This window comes from Podarcis muralis, chromosome 12 (genome assembly GCF_964188315.1).
Source record: "Podarcis muralis chromosome 12, rPodMur119.hap1.1, whole genome shotgun sequence".
Taxonomy (NCBI): Eukaryota; Metazoa; Chordata; class Lepidosauria; order Squamata; family Lacertidae; genus Podarcis; species Podarcis muralis.
This window is the reverse complement of record NC_135666.1, coordinates 24,619,114-24,632,451: the sequence shown is the minus strand read 5'-3', so window position 1 is coordinate 24,632,451 and position 13,338 is coordinate 24,619,114. Positions and strand designations below refer to the sequence as shown.

Sequence of the window (13,338 nt, the reverse complement as noted above, 5' to 3'; positions counted from 1 at the left end):
AATGGACTTCAATGTCTGTACACTAATGCGCAAAGCATGGGAAATAAACAAGATGAGCTCGAGCTCCTGGTACAGCAAACTAAATATGACATAATAGGAATCACTGAAACCTGGTGGGATAAATCCCACGATTGGAATGTAATAATGGAGGGATACAATCTATTTCAAAGAAACAGACCAGACAAGAAAGGAGGAGGAGTGGCGTTATATGTCAGGGATGTGTATACCTGTGAAGAGATCCAAGATTTAGAACCTCAAAGCCAAAGTGAGAGCATTTGGGTCAAAATTAAGGGAGAGAAGAATAACAGTGACCTCATTGTGGGAGTTTACTATAGATCCCCAAGCCAAACGGAGGACATAGATGATGCCTTCCTGGAACAGATGGCCAAGCATGCAAAAGGAAGGGAGATAGTAGTAATGGGGGACTTCAATTACCCGGATATTTGTTGGATGTCAAACTCAGCCAAGAGCATAAGGTCAAACAGATTCCTCACTGCCCTTGCAGACAACTTCATTGTCCAGAAAGTGGGAGAAGCAACAAGAGGAACAGCCATTTTAGATCTGGTCCTAACCAATGTTGATGACCTGGTTAGTGGGGTAGAAGTGGAAGGATCATTAGGCGCGAGTGATCATGCTCTTCTGAAGTTTACTATACAGCGGAAAGGAGCAGCCAAGCATACTAGGACTCAATTTCTCGACTTTAAGAAAGCCGACTTCATAAAGCTTAGGGAAGTGCTGGGTGAGATCCCATGGACAGTAATACTAAAAGGAAAGGGAGTTCAAGATGGCTGGGAGTTTGTTAAGAGGGAGATAGTAAAAGCACAACTTCAGGCAATACCAATGAGACGGAAACATGGAAGGTGCCTAAAGAAGCCAGGGTGGCTATCTAAAGAACTTTTAACTGAGTTAAGATTAAAAAAGGATGTGTACAAAAAATGGAAAAGGGGGGAAACCACCAAAGAGGAATTCAAACAAATAGCCAGCACGTGTAGACACAAAGTCAGAAAAGCTAAAGCACAAAATGAACTCAGGCTTGCTAGAGAGGTTAAAAGCAACAAAAAAGGCTTTTATGGGTATGTTCGTAGCAAAAGGAAGAACAAAGAAACTGTGGGGTCACTCAGAGGAGAAGATGGTGAAATGCAAACAGGGGACACAGAAAGGGCTGAACTCCTCAATGCCTTCTTTGCCTCAGTCTTCTCCGATAAAGAAAACAATGCCCGACCTGAAGAATTTGGAGCAAATGATTCAGCAGAGGAAACACAGCCCAGAATAACTAAGGAGATAGTACAAGAATACTTGGCTAGTCTAGATGTATTCAAGTCTCCAGGGCCAGATGAACTGCATCCAAGAGTATTAAAAGAACTGGCAGATGTGATTTCAGAACCACTGGCAGTCATCTTTGAGAATTCCTGGAGAACAGGCGAAGTCCCGGCAGACTGGAGGAGGGCAAATGTTGTCCCTATTTTCAAAAAGGGGAAAAGAGAGGACCCAAATAATTACCGCCCAGTCAGTCTGACATCAATACCAGGGAAGATTCTGGAGCAGATCATTAAGCAAACAGTCTGTGAGCACCTAGAAAGGAATGCTGTGATCACCAATAGTCAGCATGGATTTCTGAAAAATAAGTCATGTCAGACTAACCTGATCTCGTTTTTTGACAGAATTACAAGCCTGGTAGATGAAGGGAACGCAGTGGATGTAGTCTACCTTGATTTCAGCAAGGCATTTGACAAGGTGCCCCATGATATTCTTGTAAAGAAGCTGGCAAAATGCGGTCTTGACTATGCTACCACTCAGTGGATTTGTAACTGGCTGACTGACCGAACCCAAAGGGTGCTCATCAATGGTTCCTCTTCATCCTGGAGAAGAGTGACTAGTGGGGTGCCACAGGGTTCTGTCTTGGGCCCGGTCTTATTCAACATCTTTATCAACGACTTGGATGATGGACTCAAGGGCATCCTGATCAAATTTGCAGATGACACCAAACTGGGAGGGGTGGCTAACACCCCAGAGGACAGGATCACACTTCAAAACGACCTTGACAGATTAGAGAACTGGGCCAAAACAAACAAGATGAATTTTAACAGGGAGAAATGTAAAGTATTGCACTTGGGCAAAAAAAATGAGAGGCACAAATACAAGATGGGTGACACCTGGCTTGAGAGCAGTACATGTGAAAAGGATCTAGGAGTCTTGGTTGACCACAAACTTGACATGAGCCAACAGTGTGACGCGGCAGCTAAAAAAGCCAATGCAATTCTGGGCCTCATCAATAGGAGTATAGCATCTAGATCAAGGGAAGTAATAGTGCCACTGTATTCTGCTCTGGTCAGACCTCACCTGGAGTACTGTGTCCAGTTCTGGGCACCACAGTTCAAGAAGGACACTGACAAACTGGAACGTGTCCAGAGGAGGGCAACCAAAATGGTCAAAGGCCTGGAAATGATGCCTTATGAGGAACGGCTAAGGGAGCTGGGCATGTTTAGCCTGGAGAAGAGGAGGTTAAGGGGTGATATGATAGCCATGTTCAAATATATAAAAGGATGTCACATAGAGGAGGGAGAAAGGCTGTTTTCTGCTGCTCCAGAGAAGCGGACACGGAGCAATGGATCCAAACTACAAGAAAGAAGATTCCACCTAAACATTAGGAAGAACTTCCTGACAGTAAGAGCTGTTCGACAGTGGAATTTGCTGCCAAGGAGTGTGGTGGAGTCTCCTTCTTTGGAGGTCTTTAAGCAGAGGCTTGACAACCATATGTCAGGAGTGCTCTGATGGTGTTTCCTGCTTGGCAGGGGGTTGGACTCGATGGCCCTTGTGGTCTCTTCCAACTCTATGATTCTATGATTCTATGATTCTATGATTCTAAGAAGGCCCCAGACTCAACCTCTGACATCTGCAGGTGGGGTTGGGAAAGGCTCTTATCTGAACCTTGGAGAGATACCACCAATCTAGGACAGCCTTATGTCCAGATTTTCCCAGATATTACGAGGATTTCAAAGGCAGAATAGATGTCCGGGGGGGAATTTCCAAAATTGCCAGTGGGGTGGTGTGTGTTTTTGTTTTTTAAAAAATGCTCAACAGCTTTCGGGATGTCCTGGTTTTTACCTTTTGAAATATGGCAACCCTAATCAATCAAAGGGACGTGGGTGGCGCTGTGGGTAAAACCTCAGCGCCTAGGACTTGCCGATCGCATGGTCGGCGGTTCGAATCCCCGCGGCGGGGTGAGCTCCTGTCGTTCGGTCCCAGCTCCTGCCCACCTAGCAGTTGGAAAGCACACTTAAGTACAAGTAGATAAATAGGTACCGCTTAATAGCGGGAAGGTAAACAGTGTTTCCGTGTGCTGCTCTGGTGCCGGTTCGCCGGAGCAGCTTCGTCACACTGGCCACGTGACCCGGAAGTGTCTGCTGACAGCGCTGGCTCCCGGCCTCTAGAGTGAGATGAGCGCACAACCCTAGAGTCTGTCAAGACTGGCCCGTACGGGCAGGGGTACCTTTACCTTTACCTAATCAATCAAATGTGCACAATGTAAGTTGGATGGACCAATGGTTTGACTCGGTATAAAGCATCTGCCCAAGACTCATTCATGTATATATGTTCATAATATTTGATGACTTAGGCCCAAGTGTTGGCTTTCTCTTTGAAAAGGTAGATTCCCTTGAGAGGTGGTGGACTATCCTTCCTTGGAGGCTCTTTTTGGGGAAAGGTTGGATGGCCATCTGTCATCGATGCTTTAGCTGAGGTTCCTGCATTGCAGGGGGTTGGATTAGAGGACCCTTGGGTCCCTTCCAGTTCTAAGATTCTATGATTGACATAGAGCAATATTTTATGCTACTAATTTATAATGACTGATTCACATATGCAAGTTGTCTCTTGTTAAAGAATGATGGAAACAAGTATATATGAGCTGAATAATAAGAAATCAGATATGTGAAATTGCTGTGATGTGTCACATCTGCAAGATATGGCTTCTGTGGAAATGCTGTTCACTCTTTAAATTAGCGATTTCCCACTCCAGGTACTGTTCTTTTTCAAGAACCCTTGAGATTCTGTTCTAGGCCTGCTCACCCTAATTTGCTTCTCTCCAGATAATTGGTGTTGCATCTGGCTCCTTCCTATCACAATGCTTCGGCAATTTCCCATATGCCTAGGTTTAAGCCTCTCCAGTGTATCTCCCACCCACCTGCAGTCTTCAACAATCTTCCTTGTTGCTTCTTTCAGTTTAATTCTTAGCTTCTGTTGCTGCATGACAAGTTTCAGCCCAAGGCCTATATTATTCTCTATTAATATGTTCTCTTGTCCTGTGGTTTTGGCCTAGCTCTGGTGTTGTTTTTTTAAAGTTACAATTAATTGACATGAGATTGGGAGGGGTTTATTTATTGTACAGGCATCCCTGTCACTTACATTCTGTGATCTTTAGATGAAGGGTGGTATATAAATGTAATTAATTAATTAAAATAATAAAGTGTGGTCCTTATTGACTTTCCACGAGACAGGCCTCTCTATGCTTCATTCCTCTGTGATATAGATTGTTGTTCAAAGCAGTTAGCATGCACAACGAGCTCATCTTTTCTGTGTGTACTTAGAGATGGCAAATGACACATTGATTCTTTCATATCAGTAAAATTAAAGTAGAATGCCTTGGAGAAGAGAAAAAAAGTAATACGACTAGATTGGCTACTCCGTGCTTAGCCATGTAGCCCAGAGGGGACAATGTTTGCAACTGTAAGGATTACAAGAAAACGGCTCAAATAAGTTTGGAATATTGTTATAGATCTATTATAAACATCCCATTACTAACCCTGATTTATTTCTGAAGCAATTCTCATTTCAAATGATTTATTGATCATTTCTCTTTTCTTCTTTTTTTCTGGCTTCACCAGTTGTCAAAATTAATTTATAGTAGAGCAATGCACAGTATTCATTGTCAAGAAGCTTGTGAAGCTGGGGGGGGGGGAGGGAAATGCTATCCTTCTCAGGTTATATCCATGGTGGCCTTGCATTAGTGCTTCTGCTTCAATAAGATGGGGGGGGGGGGATGAGGACAATGGGACAACCCAATTTTTGCCAAGTGCCACTGTTTACTGTGGGCTTTACTGTGGTATCCCATGTTGTTCTCTAGGGTCCTCCAATTCTTAAATGTTGCTTGCTGTGTGGCATGGGGGACTGTGGTGGGTAAGGAGTTCAGAAAAAAAGTTGATGCCCTGCCCAGTAAAAGTGTGTAAGGTCCATTCTGCTGATGCAAAGCAGCCATTAGCAAACCCTCCAAGTGTCCCTATTTTCCAGGGACATCCCTGTTTTAGAGAAGCTGTCCCGGTTTTTGATTTGGTCCTGGAATGTCCCTTTTCCTGTAGGATGTCCCTATTTTCATCGGTGAAATGTTGGAGGGTATGGTAGAATGTCCCTATTTTATTGGAGAAATGTTGGATGGTATGGAGTTATCCGGTCCCCAAGCTGTCTGAAGGCAATCTTGTATACAGAAGGTTTTTAAAACATGTTTAATGCATTAGATAGTGGTACCATTCAAGTCAAACTTCAGGGCATTGGTCTCAGGCTCAGCAGTCTGGCAGTGGGTGTCCAAATGTCTGCCCAAGACAGCAAGAAATGGTGAGGACAACAAATAGTCCCAGTTTCAACAATTAATGTGGGAATACTGAGTCTAATGCCCACAGCTGCAACCCCCCCCCTTTACCCTTTTAAAATCTTTGTATGGCAGTTGTGTTCTGTGCAGTGAAGCTCCAGCTACACCTGCCATTTTCATTTCCCCTGAAATGCCTCTGGGCTCCACAGGGGCAAGTTACGCTACGCATTACATCCAAATGCGAATACTGTACCAAAGTCTTGGCTTTTTAAAAATAAAAAGCCGGTCATGGGAGGTTGCAGTGTTGAGTGGAGGAATGGTGTAAGTGAAGGTGATTATTAGCCCTTTCCATGTAGCTTTATTTCCATTCAAAAGAAATTCAATAAATTAATATTATTTTTCACACTACGTTCTTTTCAGAAAGGGTGAAAACAAGTTTCTTCAATTCCTCCCTGTCAAGTAGTGCTGCTTCTAATAGCTCTAAAGAGCTGGGTTCTTCCCTTGTTGCTGCAGTCCGTCCCCCCCCTGAACATTCATGTTTATAGATCTCTGTATGTCTATTTCTCAAGTGCATGATTTAAACATATCCAGAATATTATTTGATGTTGTTAAGAAGCAGTGCTACTTAGTTATATTCAAAGGTCTCATCCACGCTTTCCCCCTGAGCCCAAGAGCTTTTTCCATTGTTCCACGGCTGTGCCTTGTGAAAAACTGATTTACCTGATGGGTTGGATCTTAACTGTTCTTACTTGCGGAGTTGAAAAATCGAAAGAGAGATTTTGAGTGACCAAGCTTCAATTCAATGTAGCCATCATAATGATTTTGTATGTAGGAATCTCAACTTTTATTCTTAAAGTTTTGATCTTGCTCTTAGCAGATACTTCACTGTGTAAGGAGAGAGTCCATGCTTGTGAAGTCAAGACCCAAGTTCCAGATCAAGAGCACTTCAGTAATCCTTCCAGCATCCCTTTCAATTGCACACATGGAGGATTCTGCTGTAAGATTTATTGAATATAGCTTTATTATAATTAATTTATAAAACTATCTCTTCAATATAATGCTCAGTCTACATTATTTTTATTGCATGGTCATATGCTGCTGAACTGATAGGGACCACCTCTGTAAACAGCACCTATAAACTTACACAAGGGTTCTGTTCCAAGGTTCACGCCTAAAGCCAAAATCGTGTATAGTCAAAACCATTGCATTCAGTGGCGGATGGGATTACCAAAGCCATTTTTGCCAGAACCCTGCCCCTTTCAATTTTTTTTTAATTTTTTTGCCAAAGAGCTTATATGGCAGATAGACTACAACCAGTCTTTATTGAGCATTTATTCTGATTATTTTAAGAGGCAATTATATAACAACAAGCTTTCACCTTGATTTGCTTGTGGGGTGTTTGCTTTTCCTCCCACTAATGATTTGCTCGTCCCACACATTGCAATGCATTTTGTCCTACCTTTCCAAAATGTAAAAGCTCATTTTTTTTAGAAGTGCATTTGTGCTGGGGCAACAGACTTTAATTGTGCAATTCCAAAATTCTGGTATGTGCTTGAATCCCTCCCGCAACATATTGACAGATTCAGGGGGCACCCTGAATATTTTCTTTATGTGGGAGCCCAAAGAAAGGGAATATGAGGAATTGAAGGAACAATGAATCTCCCAATAATGAAAGTAATGTGAGATTCAATTAGCTTAAAGGAGAGTAACACATTGTTCTTTCATTCAGTTCAACAGAACTGCAGTTTTAAGATTCACGTGTGTGACTGGAATTCTGATGCATCTGCAGAACATGATTCCTGGGTTCCTGTGAAAGAATTAGATGATCATGGCTTAAAATCTGTTCTTCTGAAAGATAGAAGCAATGACACCATTGGTAATAAAAATGAATTAAATATGCATTTGTCAGCTGATGTGAAACCTGTGGTAATCATTTTTTATATATAAAGAAGAACCTTCATGACTATTGAATGAAAAATTGCAGATAAAGATAAGAAATTTCAATGAAAGGAACATATTCAGAGTATGAGGTATGATAGCCAAGGCTCCCCCTTGTTCAGTTTCCACTTTTTGTTTGCTCATTGGTCAATTGTAATTAATTTTTATTATACTTCCTTTTGTTGTTTTTGAAAGGTACTTTACCTTTACCCTGCCCTCCAGTTAATCTTGGCAGCAGGTGATGGAGGGCAGGTGGTATGAATTCTGAGCAGGGATTCTCACATAGTTGAGTACCCCTTCCTTAAATTCTTATCCCATTCCTAGGTTGCAACTTCTGTTACTCTTTCCAGCTGGAGAGGAATCTAGGGAGACTTTCTGCTCTTTAGAAGAGCTGCAGCAGTGACTGCCCAGCCTTGGCTGTGAAAAGGATATGTGAGTGAGTTTGCTTTCCATACATGTTGCCTGCAGATCCATTGTAGGGAATTGTCTTGGCCCAAGACCAAATCCTTTGCGTGGGATCTTTCTCCCTTCCTCCTTAGGTTCATAGTGTAGTGTTGCTGAAGGCTTGTTGAGGAAGGGAGGGCCTAAACGTGGAGAGAGAAGTGAATTAGCCTCATGTTATTTTGCTTCCTTCACTTGTGTCCATGATCTCTATATTTTTAGGAGCTAATATGTTTTTGCATCCTTATCTAGAAAGTAGCTTCTGTACTGTCAGGCACTGGTGGTGGTTGCTTGTGAGTAACCAGGCAGGACTCCGACCTGTCTTTTACAGGTTTTCTTGGTGCAAACTATGTACAGTGCAGAAACCCAAAGTTCATGTCTGTCTCAGTCACTTGCAGATTCCGGGAGTGCCCCTTTCCGGTTTCTCTCCCAGCATAAAAACTTGGACACCCCAAATCTCCACCTCCCCTCTTTATGTTTCAAACCTCTGCACAAGCAGGGCGACGGAAGCGGCGTATTTGCCTCCTGACCGACTGGGCTAGGTGAGGCGCTTTTGTTCTCAGAGGCCTCTTCAAGCCTTCCCTTCACTCGGTTATCCCCCCCCCCCCCCGCTCCACTGGAAGTGTGGCTTTCTCCACTGCTGGACGAGGAGCTGCTTCTCAGAAGGTTTGGAGGCTCTCGGTATTCCGCTGCCTCCCTCCCCCATTCCGATGGCAGTCCCCTGACAGGTACCATTATTAAAATAAACAGAACTAAGTTTGAAGCATCACAGCAGAGCGCTAGAACATATTCTTTGCACAGAGAAGATCCTATACTCTTATCTGTGGTTTCTCTGTTGCCGTCAGTCAGAGCAGGCAATGCTGAGCCATTCAGATTCAACTGTCACATTTAGTGTAGGGCAGCTTTATATGTTCATATATAGTTCAGTGTTTCATCTTAAAATAACTGCTGAAGCACTTTAAGGTCAGAAAAGTATAAGATGCATAGAAACATCATAATTTCTGGAATGCACCCCAAGGTTTCAGGTGGTTCAGTCTCACTCATGATAGGCTCAGACACCAAGCGTTTCTTTTCCTTCTATTTATTCCGAGGATAAATGGATAGCAGAGATCAGCTTTATAGCTCAAGCACAAAAAAACAAAACAAAATCCTCTCAATGTCACATACCCCTCTCAAAGGCGGCTTGCTGAGGTTGAGATTTGCAAAGAAAATGTTTTCTTTTCTAATTTTGTTCAAGCCCCCTCCCACATAGATAGTGAGCATAAAATTAAATCACGATGGCAACTGGACAACAGTATTCATGAAACAAAATTGATTATAGAATATTTGCGGGTCTTTTAATGTACTCATACATATAATAAACTTCTCTTCCTGACCTTGACTGATATTTTTCTAGCTGTGTGATTTCTATTTTCTGTGTTATTAAACTCTTGAGTTTTATGGCACTTGCGCTAGTTGGAACTTTATTGAAATGGATGAGCTTTGCATCAAAGGAGTCCTTGGACTAAAGAACAGAATGCCGGCCGCTTGTTTAATTGTCCTAACGTTAAAAGATCTATTACCTGTTTGTTTATAGCATTTTCGGTATTGTTGTTTTCCTGCTGTTATAATTGGTATCTTTACTGGATTTTTCTTTCCTATTAGCTGTTTGCAAATATAGTGGACAATTATAGAGTTTCAGAATAAGCACATCATTTTAGCAACATATAGAATTATGTAGTAAAAATCTTAATCACCCAGCAGAGAGTATCTTCTGGTTTAGTGTTGTATTTAGCAAATATTTTCTTCCCTTTGCACTGTAAAAACATAAACAAAAAACAAAGCCCAGCTATTTAAGATTATTCGACCGTTGCAGATTAGACTGCATTCCCCAAATCTAAATTGGTGAAATATATACATTGTTTTTTCTGCCTTCTCCATAAGTGATTAGATTAAACTCACTGCTCATTGATAGTTGAGAACATGTAACATGAGTTGGTATGAAAATTAGAAATGTTTAATTCCTTGCATCTGAATGTACAACCTTAGAGCAAAACTGTATCAAACACAAGCCACTTTAGGGCGTTGCTTTAAAATCTGAAAGTGTAACAAATGAATAAATGTATTTCTATTTACCAGTGGAAGTCTATGCAGCATTTTCACATGGCTGTACAGGACGCTGATATTAAAATTTGTCCATAGCCCTGTTCACACATCTCCCTCTATGTGATTTTAATCATACGAAGGGAAAGAGCTAAACAATGCCCACTGTCCCCATCTCTGCCAGCCTATCCCACAGTCTATGCCAGGGGTTGCTAACCTGACACCTGCAAGTGCAGTAACACCCACCAGTGCTTCTTATGGCACTCATGAATTGTCTCAGTAAATAAATATCCTCTCAAATATCTGCAGTGCATTCTTGCTGTTCCTGCTCAGTTCCTGTTTACACTGGCTTGACTTATCCTACATTAAACAAGGCCCCTTAAACATGCACACATTTCATTGGGTGCCAGGATTTGACAATAATGTCAAAAAATACCCAATTAATGCAGATTACATAAAATTAATGACAAATGTTTCTGGGAGCTGTTTCATTGATTATTTATTACATTTTGATCCCACCTTTCATCTAAGTGAGTTTAGGGCAGTGTACGACTCCCTGTGAGATAGATTATGTTGAAAGGAGGTGAGCTTTGAACCTGGGTCTGCTCTGTCTCACTCCAGCAGTCTAATCATTCATTCATCTTTCTTCCTTCAATTTAATTGTATGGCACTTTTGTACACACCACACACACACACACACACACACACACACACACACTGCTCAAAGCAGCTTGCAGCAAAACAGGGATGTGTTCCAAAGAAACACTACGGAAACAATTTCATAATAACTTAGAGAAACAAAAATATAATAACATCCCAAAAAAACTACATTTCAATACTATAAATATAACAAGATTACTTAAACAAAAATAACAAGGGAGTTTCATAGTTTCACCTTAGTCTTTTTATATGATGTTTCTCACAGTCCCTCATAATGCTTCCAAAGACAAAGAGTGGGATAATCAGCCAGTCTTTACTAGCCAATACAAATATTGTTTTATATTCAATGGAGGTTAGCATAAACCCTGGTTTGCAGGATTTGAGAATATTCTCTCTCTGCCTCCTTTTAAATGAACAGATTCCCTAATCCAGTACATCTAATAATGAATCTCTTCGCATGGAAAGTTCTGAGAAGCACTCACGTGAAAATCATTTTTGGGCAAAAGGTATTTCCATAAGCCTAGGGAATTCCCAAGTGCAAATCTATGTTCCGAGCCCCTTACGTTCACCCACTGCAGGGACCCCTCACCATGTGGAAGCATTTCTCAGTGGCCGCCTGAGTGCTGCAACATGTTAAGTGCTCTGTTGTGAGTTCACCTACAAAATCTGGCTCATGTTATCTTGCCTAGAATGTTACCCTTTGGACATGCATGCTGGGTTATCATAGCATTCATTCATCAAAGACTGACCTGTAAACTTAGTCTTTTTAAAGTGGTAATTATTGTCAAGGGAAAGTTTACTGACAGCTCCAAAATGAGATGCAAGGTCCTGTGCCTAGTGAGCTTCAAGGATATAGCCGTCTCAAAGCATAACTCTCTAACAAGGGCTTTTGATACACAGATGCATACAAATGAGTGAGATTAAAAAACCTGCTTGAATAAAATCTAATCTTTTCTCCTACATACAGTCTTTGAGCTGTTTGATCTCAAGTTGCTAAAAAAGGAAATTGAAATGGGGGGGGGGGGAGAATCCCTATTAATACCCATGCCATATTAGTCAACCTATTCCCTGAGTGCAGAGGAACTTACTACTATCATTGAATATTTGTGTTTATTCAGGAACCACTATTTTGTCTTAGGCTGCAGTCTTGTGCACATTTACCTCGGATTAAGGTATCCTGAACTCAATAAGACTGACTTCTGAATACACATACAAAGAATTACTTTGTTAATTTGTTGCTGTGCGTAGTCTTTACTAGACAATGCATTTATCTGTTTATATCCACTGAAGTTGGTGTTAAGATCAGAGTAAAAAGTTAAAGGGACCCCTGACCAGTCGCGGATGACTCTGGGGTTGCAGCGCTCATCTCGCTTTACTGGCCGAGGGAGCCAGCGTTTGTCCGCAGACAGCTTCCGGGTCATGTGGCCAGCATGACTAAGCTGCTTCTGGCGAACAAGAGCAGTGCCATGTAAGTTATTTACAGTACCTAAGAAAATTCTTTCTTTGCATAATGGTCAAACTACATATAGGAGCTTTAAGGGAAAATAGCAGCTGGGAAGGGGGGGGGGGAGGTGTTGGCAGGGAATTGGTGTAGAGCCCTAACCCAGATTGGGAGAACATGGTGCATCGGAGCATAGCAACTGCCTTTCCTTCCAATACAAATGGCCATTTAAGTATACTACCTGCTCTGCCCCCCCCCCAAAATAACCTAACATGTAGTTCAGCCTTTAAAGACCTCTCATTCTAACTCTCATTCTTTAAAGAACTCTCATTTTAAATGCAACGGATCAGCTGATCTGTTCACGTGATCATATCTTTTGTTTCTACCATGGGAATATTAATGACAGCAATGTTATACACCAGCATGGATGGCAATCGTAATCATTTAGCCTGAGGTCTCATATTGCAATGTGCTGCAATCACACAATGGGAAGTTAATATCTAGAAGCCAGTCTGCATGGTGAGAATAATTTTACTGCACCCCTGCTTTCCCCATTTTCATTTGGTAGCAGGTATATGGTAAAAGTACCCTTGCTATATTGCCAGATAGTAAAAATAAGCAGATTCCCATATACCTACATGGACAATACTGTTATGAGTTCATAGTTGCTAGACATTTCTAAATTCCTGGAGTCGGTAAGTGTTAGAATTTAATCAGACCCATGTGTAGTAAGTTGTGTACTAGACACTTCTAATCCCCTGGAATCCGCAAGTGTCAAAAGCTGATTAAGCCAGACTAAGTTTCCTAAGTGAGGTGATAGTCTGGGAGATGAGCCATTAAGAAAACAGAGGATGAAAGGGGCTTGGTGTGAGACAGCAAATGAGTCGGGCCCCTCTTCCTCAACAGATAAAGCTGGAGCTTAGAGAGTTAGGAGTTATGTGACTGAGAAATAAAGCAGCAGAGTGTGATGTTTTATGTCTGTTTGGATCCAAGGTCATGCCTATGGCAGAAGCAACACTCTCTTGGGGTGTTGATGCTAGGAACCCCTCCATCGTAGGCTCAGGTTGTATATTTGTGCAAATAAATCAAATATCATAAAGACACCACAGTCTTCACTGTGGCTCATTTCCAAAAGGAAACATGGACCCTGGGTAAGCACCTGAAATCCCTGGAATATTGCACTTCTCAGAGATTGGGG

General features: G+C 41.8%; 1 protein-coding gene across 6 annotated transcripts in view; it reads left to right on the top strand.

Annotated features, from left to right (window-relative positions):
* Positions 1–13,338, top strand: part of MALRD1 (MAM and LDL receptor class A domain containing 1) — a 233,090-nt gene that overhangs the window by 17,181 nt on the left and 202,571 nt on the right. For 4 of the 6 annotated variants that reach the window (XM_028750688.2, XM_028750687.2, XM_077936864.1 and 1 more), the window contains 2 exons: positions 6,453–6,575; positions 7,308–7,454. The exons of 1 other annotated variant lie outside the window; for it this stretch is intronic. In XM_028750688.2, coding sequence (XP_028606521.2) covers positions 6,453–6,575; positions 7,308–7,454 — 270 coding nt within the window. The remainder of the gene's footprint in view (positions 1–6,452; positions 6,576–7,307; positions 7,455–13,338) is intronic. One more of the 6 variants, XM_028750689.2, reaches the window with a different exon arrangement.